This window comes from Amphibalanus amphitrite, unplaced genomic scaffold (genome assembly GCF_019059575.1).
Source record: "Amphibalanus amphitrite isolate SeventyFive unplaced genomic scaffold, NRLGWU_Aamphi_draft 000665F_arrow, whole genome shotgun sequence".
Classification (NCBI taxonomy): domain Eukaryota; kingdom Metazoa; phylum Arthropoda; class Thecostraca; order Balanomorpha; family Balanidae; genus Amphibalanus; species Amphibalanus amphitrite.
Window position 1 is genome coordinate 124,821 of NW_024882159.1, and position 27,375 is coordinate 152,195.

At 50.6% G+C, this 27,375-nt stretch overlaps 1 protein-coding gene across 2 annotated transcripts in view; it reads right to left on the reverse strand.

Annotated features, from left to right (window-relative positions):
• LOC122364263 (ras GTPase-activating protein raskol-like) overlaps positions 1–27,375 on the reverse strand; it is a 170,561-nt gene that overhangs the window by 112,737 nt on the left and 30,449 nt on the right. Inside the window, exon 2 of one of the 2 annotated variants that reach the window (XM_043334472.1) lies at positions 24,595–24,734. In XM_043334472.1, the coding sequence (XP_043190407.1) occupies positions 24,595–24,734 (140 nt within the window). Of the gene's footprint in view, positions 1–1,115; positions 2,718–24,594; positions 24,735–27,375 lie in introns of those variants that run through there. The other variant, XM_043334473.1, reaches the window with a different exon arrangement.

The following is a 27,375-nucleotide window of genomic DNA, read 5'->3' on the forward strand; positions in this document are numbered from 1 at the left end:
ATGCGATTCCCTAGACTGACCCTGGCGGCCCTCCCTGTGCGATGCAGCACCGAATCCTTTGGCGGGGATGGGAACGGCCAGTGCCATATCAGGATGACAGGTCTCGGGACGGACAAGCCAATGTCGGCAATGGCTGAGCACGTAAAGCGCGTGCTTAACACGTAATAAGTCTACAATCTCGGGGAAAATCAACGGAATAACGGCCGGCTTAAATATGACGGAGGACATGGACAAATTGGTGGAGCAGGTTCACTCGGCTGTGCATATCGCGGCATGATGAAAACGGAGCCGGCGACGGGCGGGTCCGGATCAGAGCCGAGCAGATGTCCAAAGTCAAGCCATGTCCATTGTCCAAAACGTGACCGCTGAGCTGAGTAAAGATCCCCACCTTGTTGTTTCCATGGTTTCTGTTTGGTGACAAGCGCTGGTATTCACTGTCTGCTATCCACTATCCGTGCCCAGCTTCCAGCATCTGTTCCAGTATGACGCTAAAAAAAACTTTGCCTCCCCGTCATCGGATAAGCGTAAGTCTGTCTCATACACGTGTAGGCTGGCCCAAGGACTACATCCTGTGACTCGCGTGTGCAAACAAACACCCTCCATTCCCCGCCGGAGTGGTGGACGGGTCAGCCGTCTCAGGGTGTCACCACCGTCAGCCCCGGGGAGCAGGTCATCGAAACCGGACCCATCGGCGGCTGACTGGAACACCACACTGACTCATCTTCGCCCCAGACAGGCAGGGAGACCGGTCACGGACAGCGGACGGGCCGACCCGAACTGGACCACCCCGAGACCGTCCAGGGTAGTTATCGTGAGGGTGCTGCAATTCACCATTGACCACTGAAAGGTCCGAGGAATTACCCCGACTACGTCAGAGGCTAGGAACACGTGGCAACACGAACAGTGGCAGCAGTTAGTGAACGGCGAGCCGGTTTGCCCATCCGTAAGTACCAGGATTTTCCACCGTCGCGCGCAGCGTTATGGAAATCCATTGGGAGTTACCTGGATCAAGTACGTTCGCCAGGGTGGAGCGCCACGCGCTGGAAATGGACTCATACCGGACTCTGGCCCGTCTCATATGTCGTACTCTAGCCGCACCCAATGGCCGAACTTACCTCTGCCTCGTCCTGCGCCGTCGGTGGCTCCTCATCAACGGGCGTGCCCAGCGGCAGGACCTCCGGCGACGGACTACGCTTCACCTTTGACCTGTCGCGCAAAGGTGACGCAGCCATGGAGAGCGTGTTGCGCAGCGCGGCACGTCGGCTCCTGCGCTCCGGCTGCGCCGACACCGCCGGGGAGCTCTCGAGACGACGAGCCGGCTCGTGTGCCGCTGCTGCCGTCGCAGAGCTCTGCTCTAGCTGACGCACAAAGTCGTGTGGGGACTCGATCGTCCTTCGCGCACTGTCATGGGCAGATGCAGCACTACTCGACTCGTTCCTCCGCGCAATGAGAGACGACGTCGGCGATGTCGAAGTCTGTGGGGACTTTCGCGCACTGTCCGCTGAGCTCTCCGCACTGCTAGATGCGAATGCTGTCTGCTCAAACGCCTCCGGAGGAAGCGGCTGCTGCGGCCGATCCTGGATAGATGTGGCCGTGGCTGGTTTGGCGCCAGCATTCTTCACCTCCTGTGATGTCTGTTTGGTGGAGCCACCAGTACCCAGACCTACCCTCCGCAGCAGGGCCCTGTGAGGAGATTCTGACGGGGCTGACGGCTGTTTGGAGGATGTCGCTGTCGTCAGGGCGCGCCGCAGCGGCTCTTTTGCCGTCACCGGACCCGCCGTCGTGCTGCCCAAGCGCCGGAGGCTCTCCCGGGATGGGTCCGGGGCTGCTGTGTCACTCCGAGCCAGCGGCTTCTTGGGGGACGCTTCCGAGCGGCTGCGGGGCTCCGACATCAGAGCCATCTGAAGGCGCTTCAGCGGGTCTTTGGTGGCGGTGATGTCCACTCTCTTCAGCGGATCCTTGGAGGATGTTCCGGACACTCCAATGGCTACGTCCTTTGTCAGTGGCGATTCTAGTCGCTTCAGTGGCTCTTTTGTCGTTGCTGCGTCCTGCCTCCTCAGCGATTTCTTCGCTGGGGACTGCTCGGCGCGCTTGGCCGCATCTCTGGTCGGGGTGGTGTCGGTTCGTCGCAGTGGCTCCCTGGAGAGCGCAGCGTCCAGCCGGCGTGCCGCGTCTCTGGCTGTCGCGGCGTCCTGTCTCCTGAGCGGCTGTTTGACCACCTGGACACCACCGGGCGCCGCGCTGGCCTCCCGCCGGAGCGCCGGGGCCGGCTCCACGAGCTGGTCGCGCTGCGACACCGGCGGAGCGCTGCCCGTCCTGCGGAGCGGCTCCTTCACGACTGGCGAGCTCTCGGTGCGCCGCAACGGCAGCTTCAGCCACGAGCTGGCCGCGCTCACACGAGACGGCTCCTTGATCTTCACCGACTTGCGCTTCTTCTGCGCCTTGACGTCGAGCGTGTGCATGGCGCCCTGCTGGGCGGCCACCTGGCCGGCGGGCTCCGCCTGAGCCGGCGCCGGTGAGCCCAGCCGCCGACGCTGGAACACCTTCAGCGAGCGCGAGCGCTTGCGCCGCTTGAGCTCGTCGTCCCGCGATCGGCTGAGCGTCGAGCACGCCTGTACCACACAGTTCTTCTCGAGCCAGACGGTGCGTCCGTCCACCTGCAGCATTGCGAGCCGCCGCCGCGCCCAGCACCGACCGCGTCGCGCCGCGCCCCCGCCGCCACTGGCGCGCGCGCCGCCGCCGCCGCCTCCCGCCAGCCGACCGGCCGGTGACGTCAGCCAGTCTGGGCCGCCACCGCCGCTGCCGACCGACCACTGCAGCGCCGACCCTGGCGCGACACGAGGTCAGCACGGACTCACCGGCCCAGCCTCTAGAGACAGAACTGCGACAGCCCAGACCGGGGACGACAGAGCCTAACAGAGCTTAGAAATGCCGACCAGCAAGCATGAGGCCATCTAAACGCGCATTTCCTTTTTTTGGCATATCGGATTGGATCAGTCGTAAAACAGCTAACTTTTTCCATCGTACGACAGTTCACGAACGTTTTTACCGCAGCATCCCCTGATGTCTTCACAGTAAAGAAGCCCCTGAGAAGAGCGACTGGATTCACAGATGGCCCGTTGCTGCTCTTGGACCGAGAAAAGGTCACATGAGCTGGAAACAGCGAGGCGACAGAGAAAAGGTCACGACTGGAAACCGAGATGCGACGACTGAAATACGTATGCATTTATAAATTCCCGGAACATTAGCCGATTATTGATTATCTTCCCAGCTGAATTATATGTAGTCCGACCTTTGTTTTGAACGATTTGGGAATGATGACGATCTTGTAAGACAAGAGGTTACCAGATCCTCAGACTACAACTTCTGAGGGGTCTCCCGGATAGGAATTTCTTTTGCTAGCCACACTTCGCTGGTCTTGAATATCGGATAGGGATGGCAAAAGCGAGCAGACATCCTCTGAAGTCTAAAATGAACTAAACAATTACATGCTAGTTGTATAAGCGTATGGCCACATACAGCAACAACAATTTAGAAGGCAAGGGCACAATGAGGGACGGTGGTAGAGAGGTGGCCATGTTTATTCTTTTGCTGAATATAGGAACAATGCCAAAGTGAAACGAACGACTTTCCTGCCGCTGGGTGACGTTGGTAGAAGCGTAGCAGGAAAGAAACCTGCAAACCTGTTTACTAATCGTCTCGTTACAGGGCACATCAATGTAGAATCTTATTAGTTATTGTTAAAGTAAACATAACGCAGATCAGCCAAACGACGGATAGTTCATCACAAAAATTACCCTCACGGAAAACCGCTCGACTGTATGCACAACTGCACATTGCGCCCTACAAAACGACCTTCAAACGGGAAACATTTCACCAGAACCAGCTATAAGGGGGACGCATCAGGGTCACAATTACAATTTACCGGACTTTCCTTTCCAGTAGCGAGTGTTTCGCTAAGTGGAGCTCCCAGTGTACCGTACAGTCACGTTGTCTGGTTGGCACGCAGACGTGTATGACCATGCTGGGGTACCAATGGGATTTAGCTACATGGGTCATCTGTCACCGAACGAAGAGTGATCACCTCTGAGCCGACCCTCTGAGTGACACGTTCCCAACCAGCCTCTTTCACTGGTCACCCCACTACACCGCGTCCCTTCCTTTAGTCGCTCCCATTTCCAAGGCCAATGGTGGTCGACCGGCGGGATTTTACGGCATGCACCGTGCATGTCAGTATTCACATTTGCGAAAAAAGTAATTAAAACAAAGGTAAGCTGTTTGAAAAATGACACATCTCTTAGATAAATAATAATCTAGCGATAGTTGTTGTCCTTGATGTTCCTTGCAATGTGTTTAAAACCATTCTAAGTGCGGTAGTATGCATTCAAGAATGGGTAATGCCGTGCGACACAAATCATGCCATTTATACAAAATTTATAAACTACATACATGGAGACCTTTTACGTTGTTACCGAAATCTACTCGTATGTAAAAACGTGTCAGCCCATGCTATACATGTCAACCAGTATCAGCAACTTTTGGTACGAGCACTGATTATTATTATTATTATTATTATTATGTCAAACATCCACCAACCACAGAACAGTGGGCATTACGGTGGCATAGCACAAACAGACGCACACATGCATACAATTTCACACATATTCATATATGAACACTTAATCGACTAACACAATATTCGGCGCAGTGTGAAGCAATCCATACGCGAAGATATAAATAACCATGTGTCCCATGTATGACAATTAAACTGTGTGCTCCTTTGTTTGAAGATATTTAATCAATTCCTTTTTAGATGCACTTCTTATCTGTGTCGGCAAACTGTTCCACAATTTTGAACCCTGGTATGATAAGGAGCGTTTTAAGAAGTCAGTTTTAGGAGCAATAAGATCAAGGTTACATACAAGCCTGTCTCGTATTACGTTCCGATTTCCTGGTCCTAAAGAGGGATGAAAGTAACGGCGACATGGTTTCTGGATAGAGTAGGCACTGGCGAACAACGGTGAGGACAGCAATGTTGCATTCCAACTCGAGGTCACCGCGCCATGCAATATTTTGATGTTCTCTACCTGCGATGCGCCGCGCAAATTTGACAATTTTTGATATTCTCTTCCTCTGAGCCAGACCACATGTGCCCCAAAGAGACACACAGAAGCGAAGATGAGGAAGAACTAGAGCATTTATAAATAATACGATGGTTTTGGGAGGTAACACATGACGAAGGTGACTTAGGCGGATTAACATGCCTATACATCGGCCTACGACGCTGTCAATATGACTGCTCCCAGGTGAAACAACTGTCTATTGTCACGCCTAGACTCACCAATGTACTTTTGACGGGTATCACAGCATCAAAGATAGTAATGCTCCGCAAGTTGATTCGCCTCAAAATAGTTTTAGAGCCAAAAACAGCTACTTGTGATTTACTGACATTGATCGTCAGGCGATTTCGAGAGAACCATACACGAAGCCTGTTCAGCAATGTTTGAAGACGATTTATAATGTCATCAATGTCTTGAGGTTTACCTGAAACAATTATCTGAGTATCATCTGCGTATTGGACTAGGGACCCCAAGTTATTGGCAACAGAAGTCATATCATTGACAAACAAATTGAACAACGTTGGGCCCAAGACACTGCCTTGCGGAACACCTGATGAGACCTTGCCTCTAAAATCATCACAGCCTCGAACATACTGACATCTCTCAGCAAGGTAGCTCTCAAACCAGGGGTGTTCAATTCCGTAATGAGAAAGTTTTTGAAGCAATATACTGTGATCAACAGAATCAAAGGCTCTGCTCAGATCTAATGACACCAAGATACATATTTTGCCGCTATCGATGGTGGACCGAATTGACTCTGTCAACGCAATGAGAGCATGGTTTACGGAATGACCAGGTCGGAATCCAAACTGCTCGTCCGATAACAGACAACAGTCTTCTAAATATGTCTTAAGCTGAAGTGAAACAACTCTTTCAAGAATCTTAGACACAACGTTTAACAGAGAAATCGGTCTGTAATTAGTCGCATCCCTGGGGTCACCTTTACCCTTAAAAATAGGGACAACTTCTGCAGTTTTCCAACACAGTGGTATGGTACCGCTGTTGATGGAGGCGTTCAAAATACGCAAAAGCGGCAGAAGCTGCCTGCCTGAGAAAGACTTAAATAAAAATGTAGGCAGCTTATCGGGACCAGCTGATGAATGCATTTTGAGCGAACGCACTACAGAACGAAGTTCGGCCAGCGTTGCTGGACGAAGATCAAATTTGGTGGATAAAACTCTAGTTGGACCAGAAACAACGTCAGTGTCATTCCTATTCCCAACAACATTAGCACTGGTGGATGAATTAGACCCTAACGAACAGAAGAAGTCATTAAATGACTGTGCTGTATGCTTATCTAGGACCTGAGTGGCCTTTGACCTACCCAAGGTCGAATTTATCAGATCACACGTATCTCTGCTGGATGAATGAGTTGTGATACTGCACTCAAAACTTTTTTACTACCTCCTGGAGGATTCATTTTCATCAAACCAGCAAGATAAGAGTATATTGAAAGGGTAACTCTTTGCTACCATTATGTGCATAGTAACGGTACGTGGTTGATATGAACTTATTCGCCAGCGAAGAGTATTATTACCATGTAAATATCAATATTACTCTCGCGATCCAGAACATCACGAAAACTCTTTCCTTTTGGGTATCGTGACTCGTGTACAGATAGTCGTTTCATGCGTGGATCTTGTTTACCCTCGTGAAGATGATATTTGAAATGGAATCACTCAGCCAATCAGAAACGAGATCGGCCGTTTGCGGTTTGAAGGCCGCGCGCATCTGTCAGTTTTCGGCCGTTGGTCTCCGAGAGCGGATGTGAGCAGTGTCGGTGCCGCGCGGCGTGGCCGTTGGTGATTGTGCTTGCGTGTTGTTCATCGCCTATAGAGCCTCTGTGGACATTTTATTGTAAGTACCGATGTGCTAGAGCATTGCATGCCGCTGAGTGGTGTTAATTTGACCTGGTTAACAGGACCCCGTGCACGGCCACGTGGCCTAGGTTGTGAGTACGTACATTACCTAATTTTGTTGTGATGCTACAAGTTTATGCATTTTGTTGGTGACTTTGAAGAAGCCTTGCACTGTAGTGATCCAGTCTCATTATCTCACGCATACGGGCGACCACCCAGGAACGCCGTCGCTCTCTTCAAATATTGTGCGCTGTGCCTTATCCAATATGAGGGCGCTGAATTGTATTCACATTCAAAGTGCATTCAAGTTGTATCGTGGTGTTTATTTACCGCTTGTGCATTGCTGAACGCTTCGTATAAATTCGTATGCATAAGTGGAGAGTCTCACAATGTTCATTGCTGGTGTGCCCCTCGTATTGTTTGTACGGAAGCCAAATATACATTGTTGCTCTTGAAGCATGTTTTTTTAGTTGGTGAGCTCCGGTTAACAGAAGCTTCGTGAAGCTTCTGAAGCAAGCGTCTGTGAGTCTGTTACCATCCTCTGGGGGGTTTACACTAAAGGAAAGAGTAAACATTACCATGTGACAAAGGGTAGGCCAGAAGAATACACTCTCTGTAGGAGGGTAAAGCACAGAGTAGATGATGCGTTACTCCCTAGAAAAGGGTTCCGTTTAAGATTTACCCTTTCAAAGAGTGTAACCCAAAAAATGTTACACTCTAGACAAGAGTAAATCAAAAGAGTTTACCATTCAGAAGATGGTAAAAAACGTCTGTGTGTCATGTTACCCCTCCCTGGCGAGTTTACTCTTCATGAAAGAGTAAAATTTACCATCTGGAAGGTGGTAAAAAACGTCTGTGTGTCAAGCTACCATGCTATGGCGGGTTTACCCTTCAGGAAATGGTAAAAAAGTTTTCAGTGTGGACTCAATTTTAAACGTCGCTCTGAGGAGATGGCACTCCTTACCTGCCGGCGCATGCGCTTATAAAGAGCAATGTCAGCTGGGGAACCAGAGACACGAGACACACGCAGCTGAATAGTTGCTGAACGGATAAGCTGTCTTGTTTCAGCTGAAATACCAAAACCAGATTTATGTTTAAGTGAAATAGTAATGAATGGGGCATGACGATCGATGACAGGAGTTACAGAGTCTGTCCACCCTTTCCATGCCTCATCAAGAGAAGTATCATCACCTATTTGTGACCAGGAAATCGTCCGTAAATCTCTAGAAAATGACTCAAGATCGATATTTTTCCAGTTGCGGAATGTTATTGCTTTGGGTTTCACTTTAGTTCTCCTTACTTTAATTTTTGCTATAACTAAGTTATGATCGGATGCAATACAGTCTAGCGAAGAGCATTCTGTCACAATAGAAGAATCACTAACAAGAACTATGTCAATGAGGGTGGAACTAGAGCTTGTAATGCGGGTCGGGTGGCTGACGCACTGTTGCAGTCCAGTATTGCCGATGACAGAAAGCAGTGATCGAACGTGGGGAAGGTTTGGTTGAAGCAGATCACAGTTTAAGTCGCCACACAATACAACACATTTACCTGCCGATAAGAGCTTTTGAATCGATAGCTCAAGCGCCTCAAAATCTAATTTAATGCCATCGTACTTGGGCGGTCTATAGACACAACCTATGGCCAGTGCTCGGTTATGGCCACACTGTACATTTATCCAAGTTAACTCAAGCCGGCTGGAGCCATGAAGAGCCGGGCTAGAGAGTTTCGAGAACGTAAGGTCATTGCGGCAGTAGATGGCTACACCGCCGCCCTTCTTCCTCGACCTATCGACTCTACTGGCCAACTTCATACTGGCAATGGGTACATCAGGCTCACCCCTCCTTAGCCAAGTCTCTGTAAGGCACAACACATCAATGTGGTGACGCTTAACATAATCTGACACAATATCTGATGAGGGTGTCAAAGATCTTACGTTCAGGTTACCTACTGATAAGACCAGGGGCGGCGCCACGGGTTTTCGATAGGGGGGGACGGGGACGGGGGCTTGCCTGACCGAAAATCCCAAAAGTAGATACTGATCGTGTATGCAAAAAAAAAAAAACGAGGCACGTAACGCCGCGAAACTTGGCAAAGGCCAAAACACATCAAATGGTGCATCCCGTTTCCAAACTTATCCTAGGACACCTAAGATCGATCACCTTTTCAAGCATCCTTGCCTCTAAATCAAAATTTGCAGTCTTGCCAACTCAAAGCTGGTTTCCTACAAGCTGCGAATTGCTTAGGTATGAGTAGCAGTGCCAACTATTCGTACGTTTCGTACCTACTTTCAACTTTTCGATCTTACGTCTAGTCAGCTTCATGGCTTCACCATCATATAAGTCATGGAGGAAAAGTGGGAATGTCTTCTGCTCTGACAAGTGCGCCAAAACTGCAATATAATTTCAGAATCATGACATCACCACCTGATCCATATGCAACGGGCAGGGTGCAGCTAATGGCTAGCCGTCAGTGGTCATGTCATCGGTGGACACTCAAAAGGTCATGCTAGGTCATGGAAGGTCACCAGCCGTTATTTGATCACACTTTCTGATGGATTTTACTTACCAAGAGCTTCGCGGGAAAAACGAGCGCATGCACCGTTGAAAAAAAAAAATTGAGTGAAAGGGTCTCAGGTCCGGCGACCTCTGCAGGTGAAATGCCCCAGGGTAGGATTCCGGTCCTTGTTGATTAACTTCGTCAAAAATGGCAGTAGAGCTGTGATGTCGGCAACATTGTGTTCGTCATGATCGAGCTGGCACGACCTGCATCGTTCTCATATTCACCCTCCAATCGTAACTCAAGCAGGGATTGGCAAATGGCGGGGCACCCCCTTTGGGAGGTAATGAACGTCTCTGGAAACCTCATCCCTCATCTCTTTAGCATTAGTGGCTCTGCTTATGGAACAGGTTTCTTGACTGGTCTGTTTCACCCCAGAATTCAAAGACTAGTCAAGGTCAAACCGTCAAACCGAGCGCACCACAGTGAGCACAATTTGATAAGCTGGTGTATCTCAATTTTCATGTAGAACCTTTCACGTATCAGTTATCACGTACCTAAAACCCTTTCGTGCACTCATGCAAAAGCAACTGCCATGTTTCAACAGCTGGTAATGGCATTTTCACAGCCGCTGACGTAAGAAGGGGAGGGGGGGGGGGGGGGGGGGCTCGATTAGACCCCCAGCCGTTCGGTTCGGCCGCCGACCGAACTTAGTTGTGCAGAAAAAAACGAGTGCTATCGAACCCCTTGACGAGAGGGAGCCGATGCTACCCAATTATAAGGTCTTGGGCTACTGCGTGGTTTTTTGGTCCTGCCTGTGATCTATCCGAACACTTCTCCCCACTGCTGGGGTTAAATGGCATAGATTTCAAATGGTTCCTGTGGTAGAACTGGCATGCTTGAATTTGACTAATTAGGAATGGAAAATATCCATATATGTAGTAACGGAAATCTATGGAATTTCAGTAAACTTGGTTTTGTCGGCAATGGGGTCTGGCAGTGGAATGGGGAGGTAATAACCCTGCCTGGCGCCCCAAAAAGGGGGGGGGGCACGATCCCCGAGGCCCTGCCGATCACCTTATAACTACAGGCATCACAGCTCGACACCTTTTGCAGATGGCCAGGACCTCCTGCGATACATCCCAACAGCAATCTTTATTCAGAACCTGCCTTGATTAACCAACGATGCATTAAATGCGACGGATAAATCTACAATGCATTATTATCAACTATTGAACGGGCCTCGCCGATAGGGGGGTACTGTACCCCCCTAACTTTCGATAGCGGGGGACCTGTCCCCCCCGTCCCCCCCGGTGGCGCCGCCCATGGATAAGACGTATTTTGATGACGGCACGCGACTATGGCTGATGCTGGTACCCAGCACTCTACATGGACTCGAGACCAAGGCAGCGGCTACTGATGGCAAGGAAGGCGAGGTACGAGACGCGGGGACTGGGGAACCTGACGATTCCTTGGCTGGCTCATTAACTACACTATGTTTGGGTCTTCGGTGCTCAGACCCTATAAAAAAGTATTTCCTGTCAACTGTAAGATCGATCTGAGGGTCTGCGTGGCACCCTCCCTATTGTAGTGAACTGCGTTTGACGGTCAAATAGAGCAAGCAATATCAAAATTATTTCCTAAAACGTCCAAACTGCGCCACTCGTTTCAGAACTGTGAAGAAACCTTGCTCAAGCACAAAGAGCTGACAACTTCAGCTTCACCTCTTCAGGAAGGAAGTCATACGGTTTTGGTTAATGAACGTCACGATCCGCCTGAACACCTGGTTAAACACTAATAATTGCGATATTACCTGCTCATCACAGCCATTAGCGACTCAAGGACGGCAATAACGCTGACCACACAATACGCCCTAATTGCAGACCGCCACCTCTCCTATTTTCACAGGCCATCAGCCGGGCGGCGGTCTTCTGCAGCGGCGGGCCGACTGAGCTCCTGACACGACGCCCACTGCCGGGTCGGGTCACCTTCATGGCGAGGTCACACACGATTGGCGAGCGGGCCACTCGGAGCGCGGTACCGGAGCAATGCGACGGAGAGCGGCACGGAGCGCAGCCTTGGAGGCGCCCGGAGCTCGGCAGGCCACCGGCCACACCCTACCCCTGCGGACGCCCTGGGCCGGACCCCGCCCACGCTCTGCGCACCCCGGCAGTCCAGCCGCGCGGACAGGCGCCACCAGTCGAATCACGCCCCGCTAAGACCGACTCACACTGACATCAGACGACGCAGAAGGTCGCGGAGGCGATACAACACGGATATAGCTGATTGGAATCGCAGCCACGCCTCGTCTCAGCCGGACCGTCCGTCGAGAACAGCGGAGCGGACTGAAGTGCTCCGCGCCCGTCCAATAATGCAGCGCAGCCACCGCTCGGACGGCGGCACACTGTGTCGGCACGTGCGAAACATACCGGTCACGGCGGGGTGCTGACTGGCCCCGCCGCTGGCCTCGACTGGATCACGACCAGGCGGCGGCGGCCAGCCCCCCACCGGCCTCCGTCATAATTGACCCTGATTATGTCTGGTGCCCGTGTCCTAGCCGCACTTGATGGTGTGGAGACTCAATCAGCACAGAAGGAAGTCCATCGAATCCCCCAGACCGAGCGGAGGCCACGACCACCGAGCGCCACCGTGGGTGCCGTCATACGCCACTCGGCGCCGTCCAAACACGGAAACAATAGATGGAACGATTCAGAAAATGGGAAATGCAAATGAGAGGAGAATACAATGAAATCGATTCCGCGAGGGTGATAGCCGAACGCTAGGAACTCATTTCCACTCAGTTCGGTGTCCATTGGGAGCGAAGCTCGGCACGTCGCTCTGACACCTGCTCGGACATCACCGGCGTTAGTTGGCCCGGCACCCTATCAAAGAGCACAGGTTACCTATATCCTGTGGGAGGGTCCTTGCCCGCCCCTCCCTCACGCAGACGATACATCAGAGCTGGGTCCGGGGACAAGTGGCAGTGACCTTGCCGGGTACGGCAGGCGGGACCCACCGGGAAAGACCCGGCCGGGCCTGCCGCTCACACCGACCGGGAGGCCCGAACCGCTGATTCACAGTTTTTGCGTGAAGGAATGGCTACGTCAAATCAGAGTCCTCGCGTTCACCCGCGGCGGGACCTTCCGTCCGGAGGGACAGGAGACGTTTCAGCCCCTTAACCCGCGCGGGGCTGGGGTCTCCAGCCGAACGCGCGGGGCTGGGGGGGGGGGGTAAATTTTACCCCCCCCTGTTATCTCCCGAACTAATGGTCCGATTTGGAAAATTCAAACGCCAATCGAAAGCTCTCATCACGAACTACTAAAAACATGTACTTAATTTAAAGTTTGAGGTCAAGGTCAAGGTCAGGTCAAGGGTACAAATTGCAAGTTTCTACAGTATCGGCCTTGCACCGTAGTTGCCGAAGAATGGAGTCATGGACTGAGACTGATCGCCCAAAACGTGTTCTTAGGCTACCAAGACAATATTCGTTGCATACAATATCATTCAGAGGTCAAGGTCAAGGTCAGGTCAGGTCAGGTCAGGTCACCAAAACACAAAATATAGAAAAGGGCATGTGCGACACATGTTTTATGGGTCATTTTACTCATAGAATTCAATAGGCACACTCAATAAGTGATATGGACCACCCCTGGATGAATTTCAGGTCGAGGTCAGGTCAAGGTCAGGTCAAGTGAGGTCAAATTTTGAAGTTGGTTGTTAAGGCCTAAAAAGGTGTCTATCTGATGCAGTTTTTCACGGCGAATCGAATGGTGCTATTTTTGTTTCCGTACGAGGTCTAGAACTTCCAAAAAAGTCATTTTTCAAAAATTTTGTGTGTCGTGACGTCATAAAATTTTGAATAACTCCCACATTTTTGAACCGATTCTTCTAAAATTTGGTATGTAGGTGCACATAGACCACTTCTCTGACATATATTCCGGTTTTTTCGATAGACTCAAAATTTTGGATTTTATAATGATTTTCCCAAAAAAGTTAGTTTTTTGAAAAAATTTAGGCCAAAATCCAAAATTTTCAAAAAACCGAGATGGCCATTTGATAGACAAAGTAAAATTACGTATAACCTTTTTTGTTACGTCTTGATTCCTTTAAAAATGAAGATGTTAGCGGCGTTTGAACTTTTGCCGTTTTTGAGGCGAAAATGGCGAACATGACGTCACTAAAACGTCAATTTCTCAAAAATTTTCCGACGGATTTCGCTCAAATTTTCAGGGAACGTGTCAAATTGATGTAAGAAAAGGTACTGAAAGTTTGGCGGCGCTGCGCGCCGCCGTTTTTGAGTTATCGCAAAAATTCGCGAGGGGGGGTAAAATTTACCCCCCCCCAGCCCCGCGCGGGTTAAAGGTAGTGTGCCAGCTTTCTTGGACCGTATGGAGTTAATGGCCCAGATAAGGAGAACCGGATTTTTAGAACTTATCCATACCTTCAAAACTCATGGAAACGTCTTAAATTCTTCACATTTTGAGTACCCCAGTGCGAAATTCGCCCCGACGGGTTGTCGGTCGTACCCCAACCACATTTCACACCACTATGAACAATAAATGCACACACTGAAATCGCTATTACCGATATGCTCATCCAATCAAGTTTCGATAAACCCGTTCATCATCATCTCCTGCGGTTTCGAACACGCCTGTTAGGTGGCTTCTGATGCTCGTCGAGGTCGGAATTTCCAAATACGCGTGGTGCGTCGGGCCGCGCGCTCTGACTTCGGCCAAGAAAAATGCGTCAGCTGATCATTGTCATTTCTGCCACTTGCGTGTGATGAAATGGGGTCATAACTTATAAGACGGCTTTTTCATATCAATTATTTTACATAAAATCATATTTCAAACCATAAATAATGTTCGACAGCCAAATAAAAGAAACAATACCAATACGGGCTTACAGTTTAAGGCTCGACATTGTGTTGTCTACGATTAGACAGCTGATAACTCATTCCCGTACGTCGTATGGTCGTAACACTATAATGACCTTTGCTTATTGTCACAAGTGCGCCGCATTCGCGATTGTTGCCCGACGCCTGTTTGCAGGTGAGCCCACTACAGTTGTTATACATATCTAAAAACCGAAAAACTTTTAGGCGAAAAAGGCACTATTCCAGGCCCATTTTTGATTTTTTTTTTTTGCGATATTAGGTAAAAACAGAAGCTTCTTATCCTAGGAAAAATAAAATGGGAAATCTTTCAAAGGTGGCACACTACCTTTAACGGCTAACATAGCCATTGGATTCGCCGTACTAGATACAATACGAGTACCTACAAATGACCATGCCTCTTGGCTTTCCTCCCAGCACTTTCCTATCCGCAGGTGGTTTGGTTGGGGAGACATGGGAGGCCTCTAGTCTCAGACATCATCAGACGAACACCTTTCTGCGTGGAGCGGCGGTTGCAGGTAACTTCAGACCCCACTGGCGCGCGTGGCACGTCCGGGGGCCGAAGACCCGTCTCGGGGCCCACAGAGACCTCGCCGTCGTCAGCGCCTGTTTGTTCCGACGCCGCCAAGGTGCCGCTCACACCGTAAAACAGCACGGCCTGATTGGCAGACTCGGCATCAGTCGCCGAGCGCCGGCCTGCAATTAGCATACAGCCGCTAGATATGGAGGGGGAGGGAGCTGCAGCAGCTGCCACGGCTGGGCGGGGCGGCCCACTGGGAGTGAATGGACGAGGCCGGCCCTCACGGCGCTGCTCAAAGCCGGGCAACAGACGGCGGTCAGGTCAAAAAGTGTAGCGAATTGTAGGACGTATAGACGTGGGTTGAGCTGAGACGTTCATAAGTTTTTAGCCTTGACCAGCTGATGTCAGCTCAACACATTGCATGCAATCATCCCATTTTTTAAAACAAGTAATTGGATATTTTGTTCAGGACGTCAAAAATAGACCATAAATGATACAAAAAATACCTTTTCATTTTTTTTTTCAATAAGCTGGTCGCGTAAAGGTAATAGAGACGAGGCAAGACAGCAATATCGTGACTCGTTCATTCTCGAGAGTTCTGACGCATCACGAGCTAGTTGCTATGGAAGCTGGGTGATTACTGTTCGCTTTCCAGGGAGCCGTCACAATCGGCGTAACGGCACTATGAAGCCACCACAGCAACGCCGGCTGCTACTAGCCGGGGGAGCACATCGACCAAGAGAAGGAGGCACAGGCCAGGTGGAAAAAGCCGCGGCATATAGCCCATGGGGAGAGCACCAGTCAGGCAGTCATCACAGCTGGGTTGGACTATTTCCACGCCCTGAACAGTGATGCTTTGGGTGCGATATTGTGGTCTTCATTTTTCTTCCGACATAAGCCCGCAGTATTCTTCCCGCTGAATGAGCCACGGCCATACCACTGAGTTGTTACCGTACTTGCATAAACCGGCACATCACGATCAGTGCGCCTCCATCGTCTATCATCAGCCCCACTACCAGCAGCATTCAGTGCCCCATCGTCGTGGAAAATTCTGCAGGGGTGCCGCTCAAAATTCTGCTCACGGCGGCGGCGGTGCGCGACCTTGCATGGGTCGCCCGCGGCCAGGCGCAAATGCAAATGGTGCGGCGGCAATCTGCATCAGGCATCGGGAGTCGCCCCTGATCAGCGCAGAGCCGGGTTGAGACGGACACAGCCTTCGCAATGGGAAAAGGGGCAGACAGGCAGCAGATCTACATACATCAAGCGACATGTACTGCAGAGCATGGAAAATGTACACATGTCTGACGCCGATAGGCAAACGTAAGAATGCAGACATGAAGACAGAGACGGACATTAGATTCTTACACGACATTAAAATGGTTGAGATGGGGATATCTAAATTGCGACTGAAACCAATCTCGACTGAATCATCCATGTATATGGAGTCAAATCCGCTTCAGAATAGCTGTTCTCTTCAGCATTGAACCTATAACCGCCTGAGACGAAACAAGGTCAGCTCGTGGACCGATTTTTCAGTTGCAGGGATCAGTGAAAGTTGATTGTGCAGAGCATCATCGGTAAGGTAAAACTGAAAGTCTATGGGGCAGGCAGAAGTGAATACGAACACTATGGCGCTTCTAACCGACAGGAAGAGCGCATCCCATCCGGGGTTTCCATCCTTTTCATACGGCCTGCAGCGCGGTTCACATTCATCCGTAACCAACGACCCATTGAAGAGTAACATCCACCAAACCAGTCCCATCGTTGGTTTTATAGGGCGCCCATATCTGTTGTGCTGCAATCCGGCTCCCCGCCGTCGCATCGCTTGGGGATGGATGATAGCCGCCCGGTGACCAAACGCGGGTCACACGGGGTCACGGATTGTGACACGGGGTGACCCGCGGCGCCGGGTCACGATCAGACCTCCAGGGGTCAGCGGAGACGCGCAGGACCGGTACGACCGCCACTGCATGCCTCGGCCGTCCCGTGGGCACACCAGAATAATGACTGCTTCCGTGGGCGGCAGGAGCGGCGGGGGCGGGGGCGGCGCGATGACCTAGCGGGGGCGGCCGACACGCACTGACCCTGGGTGACACAACTGCTCCGGAAAACACAGCCAGCATCAGATCCGGCCCGGCGTGTGCGTGTGGAGGGCGGGGGCGGGGGCGGCCACTGCTGCCGGCCCGTGCCGCTCGACAAACACCGCTGTTTACCGAAGCGACTCAAGGAAACGGAACTGAGGGTGGGCGGTGACCGTCCCAATTTCCAGGTCTCACAACCGCATAACTCTGGGCGACACAGCTCTGCTCAGCGCTCCGGGGGACACGGTGACAACTGGGACAGTGCAACAAGGACAGGGTCACTGGGGCGCCCCCTCAGCAGTCACCCGACAAGGAACCACCCCGGTCTCAGCGCAAAGGAGCCGCCGGTGAATACAGATGGGCCGAAGTTCGCCCGGAAGCCCTGCCGAAAACTGGCTGCCGACGTGGCCCTGTTGAGTGGGAGTGGCACAGGTGGACGGAGGGATCACCGGCTGTCGATCAGACCTCGTTCCCGGTGACATGTCACGCGAAGTTCAGAGGCGGCCGCGCGGCGGCAGGACGGGTGGGGAGGAGGCCACAGGTGCGTGTCTGAAAAGGTGACGCCCCTCACGCACACAGAGCGGCCTAACTGGCAGTGGCTGGCCGAGGTCAGTTTTATGACAAGACACGTTATCATAATACAGCGTACGTACAGTACACGATGCGACATTTCCGCCTCCTGCCGTCACATCTCTTTCGTGAGTTGTTCTGACTGTCTGTCTCTGTCTCGTTTCTTACCTGCCTGCCCCCCCCTCTCTCTCTCTCTCTCTCTCTCTCTCTCTCTCTCTCTCTCTCTCTCTCTCTCTCTCTCTCTCTCTCCACCCCTCCATCCTCTCCAATAATCATGCCCCGACGTCGTTTGACGTCACGGAGACATGGCCCAGACAGAGAGCCTGCTCGCGTGCTGCTCCCGGCTCCTGATTAAATCCGTCACAGCGTGCTCTTCTTGTCCTGCCCCATTGATCACGGCTCATCCCTCCTCCCCAACTCATCGCATCTGGCGCACGCAATTAGCGTATGCCTAATGATCGCCCGTCAACATCTCGGTATCGGAGGTCGCTTTCAGACAACTCTGCGTTACGCTATTTAAAAAGGCAAGGTCCTGATCCGAGGCATCACCGGTACGGGTGGAATGAGTGAGCCGACCATCCGAACTACTTTAGCTCTTGTTCAGGTGTCTTTTTATTTGATCTTTAAATATAGAGTTGGACGTTGTTACGTGTTAGCAACAGTGGCCTGAAGCAAGACAGCCGTTGAAGTATATTGCTCGGCTGTCGCATTGGAAAATGTCGCCGATATACATAATCGACGTATGCAATATGAGACTTCGTCGTCTTTTCTGGTCAGAGTACCTGAATTCTTCACGCGGGCGTAATCGGTGCCGTCCTGAGCTGACCATAGCCATCAAACCACACTCACAGGGGGGTCGTCACGAGGACTTCATCCCATGCTATTTGAACATCACGCTCGCAGCCGTGCTCGGTGATTTCACATTGGTTCTCTGCAGGCCGCGTGGCATCAGTGATTGTGGGGAAATCTCGCCGCGGACGCTCACAGACCTGCAGACCGCACCGCCAGTGCACTGAGGGGTGAGATTGGTCGGTGTGGACCGGGCGCCGCGCCGGTCGGCCTTTACAGTGCCATGGGAAAGCCTGGCAGACGCCAGCGATAGCCGGTGCCGGGTTATTGCCTGATTGGGAGAATCATTCAGCGATCAACGGCCGAACAGCGGGGTTTCGCTGACCCTAAGTTTCGCAGGGTGGCCAATTAGTGAGCAGTAACAGGCAATGCAGAATGGCTCTATCAGTATTGGAAGAATAAGCCAACGGTCCGACAATTCATTTCGCAACGCAAGGAAAGGGATGAATTAATGAAGTGAATTGGTGCAAGTCGTTTCTATTTCATTTTCATTTGCTATGTCATGAAACCACGATGTCTAAAGACCAAGTGTATATAAAGATTAAAGATGCTTATTGGTGGACGCTTATACTTAAAGCGTTTATAACGCAACGTTATCGGAATCATCAGACATCACCATCACCAACATAATCGCGCTCACTATTTTTGGCTGAAGTGCTAAGTTTATGGCACATCGATAAACCATAAGAGAACTACCGTTCACTCTCGTATAAGGAAGGAGATGCTGAGTCAACGCTGATGACATTTGATAGTCCCGATTAATTGTCGTGTTTATGTTGAGGGCTCCACGATTGAGTGTGGTCCACCCAAAGTGTATTGCCCTAATGAAATTGGTTCTATCATCCTGGAGTGAAATGTCCATTATTTGTAACAGAGTGATCGATTTATTCCACCATTATACCAGGTCCGGTTAGCCTAACTCGATTAATTGATTCTACATATGCATATCAGTCCAACCGATCTAGCTTCTCTATGAAACACGAGAGTCTTTTTATAAAATGTAAATACTGATTTGCAGCGCATAGTCACATATACCTAGTTAGGTGCAAACACCAATAAAAAAGTTAAAAATAGCCTACCTTTGTTCTGAAATGAAGATTTTAGAGATGACAGCAGTCTAAGCAAATATCACATTTCAAAAAATGTTTCCAAGGGCCTAATAATACCGATTTGCCCTCGGGTGAACAATTGCCTCTTAAAATGCAAAATAAGAGAAAAATGACACTTACGTATTAAATTTTGAAACATATTAGAACGTGATAACCGACAGCAAGACTAAAACAAACCACAACGCTTGGTACATTTTCTATTTTGTTCACCATTGTACTCTAACGCTCAACGATTTGCAGCCCGGTCCCCAGTTAACCTCGTGTAAAGCGAGCGGTTGGATTGGGATGGATGGGGTATGCCAAATGGAGGTATCAGCCGGCCGCCGCGCGGCTCAAGGATAAAGTGCGTCCACCGTCTCGGTGCTAAATAAGATGCTAACGAGCACCGGCCTCACCCACCGGCCCCGCCCAGTGTGACGGCATACCATGTCCAACATTACAAAAACAGTCGTCCCCCGCCATGCAGGGACATACCTACGCAGTACACTACATACACTAAGTGCTCATGCGCCTCTGGCTTGGCCAACTAACCACTATACATATGCTGCAAATAACTGCTGGAACGATAACTTATGACCAGTGGGTTTTCTGTATGAAGAGACATTATAATCTCACAGTGACTTCATGCCGTTCGTAACACTGATAAATGTGCGCCTACGTAACGCTTGGAGCCTTAGAACAGCCCGCAGCTATGTTTTGAGAACCGGCTTATGTTCCGGCGTCGCCTGCAGCAGAGCTGTTACAAACAGCACCCGGCGCCGGACGCCGACCCGGTCTGTATCCGTCTCCCGCCGCGTAAAGCTAACAGCTCCTGGTGACACCCGATCACCAGACGCCGGGCACCAGCTGGCTGTTTATGGTGAGGTGCACGCCATTTCCGTAACGAGTGCACCACCAGCTGCACCGCACCACGTGCATCCGCCACAGGTTCGGCGAAAAATGCGGCGCTGGTGACCACCAACACAAACATTGGGAGATCGCGGAGAGGCGGCGGTGCAGAGCGAAACGCATAATGAGAGTAAAAGTGAGAGCTCTTGTCTAAAGTGGACGCCGGACGGTTTAGCTGTCAATTCACCTGGCGTAGCCATGCCATGGTGAAAGGCTTAATTTTAAACGACATCATATTCGCTTTGCTGATTATTCATAGCCATTGCAACGGGATTGGCAAGGACATATATGTCTTGCCACATACACCGTCTATAGACAGTGCAACGTGTTTGCATGGAGGAACGACCGGTCTGATGTCACCGCGTCCTCATTTGTCCCATGTGAGTCACAGGTCCCAAACCCGATTAGTTCAAATAGATGCCTTTAGATTATCTGAGTATGTGAGCCGTAATAATGTGGTGCATGAGCCCTAAAAGGAGAAAAAATACATGGAAACCAGATCATCTTATCGCTATAACTGAAACCAAATAAATAGAACAAAAAGCCCCCTAATTCGGGAACTTACATGCACCGTTATTCTGTAAGAAGACTGAACGCTGATAAACTCCATAATTCAGTCACTTCTCAGTCCCCCCCCCCCCGGTTTGTGATAATTATCAATGAAACATATTCAATTAAATGTAGGTACTTTTGCGCAGTCAATCAAAACTGACTAATCGATTTATTATGTTAATGAAAAATGGCCAACTCAAATAAAATAAGTTCCACAATCGATTGTGATCAAAGTGAACTACGGAATCCAGCAGGGGCCCAGCATTCCAATACTCGCCATCCCTTTCCCCGGAGCTGCAGGGACGTACGCGGCGCGTGTGACTGGCGCCATTCGTCTGTGCAGAGCCGCACGCGAGTGCCGGGAAGTTGTCCAGAGTGGCAATTCCCTCAGTGAACGTCCCGTTGGGTCGAACAAACAGTCCAGAACATGGCATCGCCGGCGATCGGACGACCTTCGGCTCACACCCGGGTGGCCATCGTCGCATGGCTCTGTGTTAGAGACCGTACAGAGTGCACTGTGCATTGTGCAATCCGTGCCTTCGCGGACTCGAGCGCTGAATGCAGCGCCAGAGACTGGACGAACTGACCCGGTCGATCCCAACAGACAAGATCGGAGACGTGGGTGCGGTGCATGGCGCGGCATTGCTGCCAAGGTTGCCGGATGCTCATGCATGCAAGCACGATTGTAGGACCTCATTGCATGAGTGGACGGGGACAGCGTGGAGCAGCTAGCAGAGACAGAACAAGAAATACGGGCAGTGAGTACTGAGACAGAGCTGCATGCAAGGATGAAGCAGGGGTATCGGCAGACACATACAACAGAGTTGCGGCGATTAGCTCGGGACAGAGCGGTGACGGAGAGACGCATATGCATACGTACAGCGTCACAAACGGCACATCACCCACCTTCCTGCTCCTCTGCTGACCCAGAGTGAGCGGGAAAATCTGCGGACACACAACCAGTCAACAATCTGAGGCGGTCGGTCTAAACGCCACATCCACCGTCCATCATTCATCAGATGCCCAACAAAGTCATCCTCCATGAAAAGACAGACTATGTATCGTCATAGAATCCCTCCATCGTCCCCACAGAACCTCGTAATACGTAAAACTTAGCGACCATACGGTTAGCAAATTTAGATGACAGCCGTGATATCTACACAGACAATAGTTACTCCCAGAGCAATGTGTGCTATAAATGTCAGCTTCATTCAGCTGCACAATTGTCCACAATGAGAAATAGGCAGCACGACCGACGAGCAAACAGAGGCAAACAAGAGCCACCAAGGTCACCAGACTGTCGGCTGCTACATTCTAGGCCACCACCAACACCAACACCAAAACATCAGCACCAGCCGTCACCAACCAGCACCTCACAATCAGTGGTCGTGAATTTCGTACACCATACATTCCGTACATCACGTATACCGTACATTCCGTGAAGATCAGGCCCCAATTGTTACAACTCGGCCCATGGCCATGGGTTCGGTGAGACGGCTGCCACCCCGGCGGTCACCATATCACGGCAGATACGGTCACCATCGGATAACGACCAATCCCGAGTAACGACCTTGCCGGCCGTAACGACGGGGCGCCGTGACCGCCGCCGGCCGGGTTACGACAGCCCTCAGGTCACCGGGAAGGAGAGGAGGGAGAGGGGGAGAGGAGGGAGGGGAGGGGAGGGGAGAGGAGGGAGGGGAGAGAGGGAGAGGAGGAGGAAGGGGAGAGGAGGCACCGACCAAAGACCTGACACAGAGGAAAGTGACATCGGAGCCGCTCCGCTCCGATCCGCTCCAGCGGTGAAGAAAACGACGCCAGCTGCACCCACAACAAACGACGCGAGACGGGAGAGTATCCCAATCTCAAACCGCTTTCCGCCAGACATACACGACTGCGGCAAACCCCGTGACTACCTTAATAGCTGGTGGTTCCATAACGGAGTAACTCGGTTACAGGCATCAGTATAATCGCTTCCTGTGCCAATGACCGCCGCCACAGTCCAGGCCCTAATGTTTTCCACGAAAATCTGTTGAGTCCGTGCATGGTCATCAAGAATGCTATCGCTAGCCAATCGGCCTAAAATTTATCCATATCACAGATAGCAGGTAATCACACACCTTACGAGTTACGAGTTCGTGTCACCGTATTCCCATATGAGCCGTTCAGCGAGTAGCCAGAGTACGCCTGGTGCTTCGTGGACCCGCCAACGAGGGCGTGGTCGAACCGAGAGGGTCGGCTGGCCTTCCGGCAAGTGTCGTGTCGAGGCTGGCATCGCTGACCATCAGCCTGGGCAGCATGTGGCCAGCCCCAGTCACGGGCGACACTTGCAGGGGGAGCTGGGGGGGGGAGTGGATGGTCTCACCCCCGAACTCTATCATGCAGTAGTCGCCAGCTTGCAATCCAGAGCAAAGTGCGTACTTGGCTTATTATTGACCTAGCGGCAACTCCAACCGCGAAGACAATTATACTATCTAGCCTCTAAGCCTCATAATAGCGCTTAATGGTCCCCATTCACTATTCAACATGCATGCATTACCTATCAGCGTATTTCTTCGCTCTTCGTGGCGGGGTCTCCCGTCCTTGAGAATGACACGTGGGGCGCGGCTGGGCGTGGTCCGCCGCCGGAGAATCATGTGGGAACGGTCTCACTGCCAGCCAAAAACAAACTGAGAGGCTAGATGCAAAGGTCACCATCAGAGGATGGGGTGGGTGCAAAGACAGTATGTTGATATAAGGAACTACAGACTACAAAGGCCTACGCAATCGGTCGGATATCTAAGCAAAATCATACTTTTGAGCTGTGCAATGTTTTAATGGCAATGGCAAGGTGGTTGGATCTCGGGGTGATCGGTTATTCACTTAGCACATTATGCATACACGCACGATTGAGGAGGATTCGATGATCGACTGGTGGTGTATTCCGAGCCGTGGGCTCCGTTGCCGCCGATCAAACATTGTTGCAGCGGCACAGACACACCATATCAGTTCGGCTACAAGAGCAGTCCATCTCCACGGTCATGACTTTATGACCATCGGATGTGGACAGACATGAATAAAATATGGAACCGGCGGCGGCTAACCGCCACCAAAGAGATTCCATTCAATATACAGATGTCGGTCCGGATTTGGGCAGAAGCCAGAACTCTGTTGGTTTAGTGACTGGCATGCATGAACAATCATATGACATTTCTGTTTTTTTTTTTTTAAGAGAAGTCTTGAATGAATTTGATGAGGATCAAAATATCATTTCAGATGGAAAAGATGTGAACTGTGTGCCCAATGACTTTGTCTGTTTGCTATGCGGAAGAAATCGCGACATCAACATGACGAGTTGTGGGTAATGATGTTGCCTGAATATCTGATATAGATGGGTGAGGCCTGGGGGTTTGGGATAAAATCATGAACATGACAGGCCAAAATGTCTGGAAACTAGGATATTTATTAGACAGCATTCTACAATGGTTTAGAAGAGCTGATGCACCTTAATGCATGGGTATGGACAACTTATTTCAAATTCATGGGAATAGAGTTGCTTCTCGAGTGTGGAATCAGACCGTGAGTTATACATGACTTCCGCGGGCAAGATGCACGGGGCTGGACCGGCACTCTGAGTGCCGCTCGGACACTCGGAGAGTGCCACCCCGGTCACTCACCGCCATCTCCTCGCTGCGGTAGGCGGTGAGTGTCTGCTCGTCCTGCAGCAACACGCAGAAGTAGGGCTCCCAGCCGAGCAGCGGCACTCCGTCCCGGCGCACCTTCTGACTGCCCTGGTGACCCAGGTGTACCGACCGGTCTGGAACGAAACAACGCGCAACGGTCAGGGCAGGGCAGGGCAGGGTAGGGCGGGGCAGAGCAGGGTAGGGCAGGGCAGGGCAGGGCAGGGTAGGCTAGGTCTGTCTTGCCGTGGAATAATTATTATTCGTTGTGTTGCGCTTTCAGAAACTCAGACTGCATTGGAAGAATAACCAAGACAAACTACAGATCCCGGTGCATTCGCTGCACTTGCTAGTCTTACGTTCACATCATACTTCGATGTACGAGATAAATAACTTCATTTCGGGTCAGGTCGGGTCATAACGGATTCAATTGATCGGGGAGGGATGCATTGCATACACGACACGTAGATACAAGCGGTCATGAAATCATTGGCCGATGGGTCACACGGTCTGATGTTTTTGGCACCTTTGACCGACGCGAACAACTCCGCCGTCACATTATAAACACATTAAACCCTGATTAACTGCTGGGAAAACATGAGCGAAGTGGTTAACTCATCGAGAGTGCAGATTTCCAATAACGCTGAACATGAAAATGGTTGCACAAGAATATCGAATGGAGAGGGATTGGGGATAATAAAGTTGCAAGAACTCAATGCAGCACGTACATCCAGCAATAACACCGAAATATGGCCTAACCAGACATCACCGCTATAATATTGAAGCCGCTCATCTCTACAGCTATCGAATGTGCATTTTAATCAAACCATTGCTGCTGGAATCGATCAGACAACCCAATAGCTATTTCTACATATAGTTAGATCACGCATGGATCCTAATGACGGATACCTCTTAATCCCACATCTCATTTAGTTCACTTTACAATATTTCACTGCCGTCGGCGTCATTCAGCTCCAGCGCCCGCGCTAACTACACATTGGTCCCCAAGGTGAGCTCCGCAGGCAGCCGCACCTGTGTGCGCCTATCGACTGCCGCCGGTCATCCATCTCCCCGCGCCGGCTAACACATCAATCAGAGAACAAAGCCGCCGGTCGACCCGCCCAGGGAGGCCTCGTTAGCAGACCAGCCGTCACGTGTCAAAATAAGCACCGGACTCGTTACGTGGGCAAATCAAACACCAGACCTGAGGTTAAGGTGAAATATGATAGCAAAGCAGTACATTAATGATTTGCTATTTAAACATTTGATGTCCCTACTGTCATTAATCGACCATACCAAACGAATTATAGGTAGGTTTCAGCACCTACAAATGTGGTGCCTCCTATAACTTGTTGAATCGGAATTATGGTCGAGCGGTTAATAGTGTTGATTGGGTGTTTACAAGTATTCGACGAAAGCTTCTGATAGAACAAGAGGAAGGATCGGTGCGGATTATGAAGGTCCCAATATCCAATGCATCGAGAAAGCCGTAGACCGTCTCGACCGTCTCGCAATTCAACAGATGCGATGGTGGCGACACCTACACAAAGAGCCTGCACTAGACGTTTCTGCTTTTACCGTCACTGTGAGACTGCAGCTTTGGGAATGAAGATTGAAGATATAGCGAAGAACCATGGCACCCTGCCTTAGTAACGTTAACTATTCAATGAAATTAACGTTGCAGATATTATTTTGGTGTTTTTCCATAATCGATACATACTCGTCAACTATTTTAGTCATCAAGCAAATAGGGTTCTTAGTTCACATTGACGGCCGAACTCCAGTCTATTGACCATGTCCTGAATGGCTGAATCTATGACCAGTCTGTGTGTCATTTTCTCGATAATCAGACCATGATACTAGAGCTCGTTAATCATTTCCTTAAGATCACACGTGCATAGAATTAGATAGCTAGCTAAACAGCTAACAAATATCTCAGCGCATGGCACCGGGACCGACAGACGACGGGGGTATGACACACAGCGCCACCTATGGCAGTATGTTTGTGACTAGTTTCCCTCCAGCGCCACACGGCCGAGACTGCAACTATCGAACAGCAGAGTATCCAGAGACTGCAACTACCAGCCGGTGGTTATCCGGAGACTTCAGTTGCACGGGAGCCAACAAAAGAGTATCTCGACACCGGCGTTTACACGCGTTATGAAAATAATTTTATGACCATTCCGTGAATTAGGCGATGCGCAGATCGTTGAAACTGATTTTGATGGATTTTCCATTACAGCATGCGGGTATAGGTAGAAGTTTCACTTGTAGGTAACTTCTTACCCATAAAGAACATAAAAAGGTAGTCATGCAAAATGTGGACGTAGGTGATTCGTATCGTTGAGCCTGGGTGTGTAACAAATGGGAAAACTTGTTCATCCATCCTTGCCATCATCGGGACCATTCTCCATTCTTGTCATTATTACACTTCCCTGCTGCAGGCTGACGGTCAACCCAGCAGTCATCTAGGTCAGATTCAATAGGAGCAAGTCCCTCCGGAGTAATTGTTGAGCATTCGGGTGAAGTGTCTCATCAGGCCCGCCATTCCCAACGGGATGAGCCCACGCTATGCACCAGGCAGTGGTCGGACTGCAGCAAAAGCCTCCCTTCAAGGTACATGCATTTTTACTACCTAATACATCAACATTGCAAATCAGAATTGCCTTTCTGACAATCCAAGAAATCTAACTCTTCAATGTCAATTCTGCTGGTTTTAGAGCCAGTACCAGAATCACGATTTAAATGACAACTGAAAAGCCTCACAGAACTTCCTAA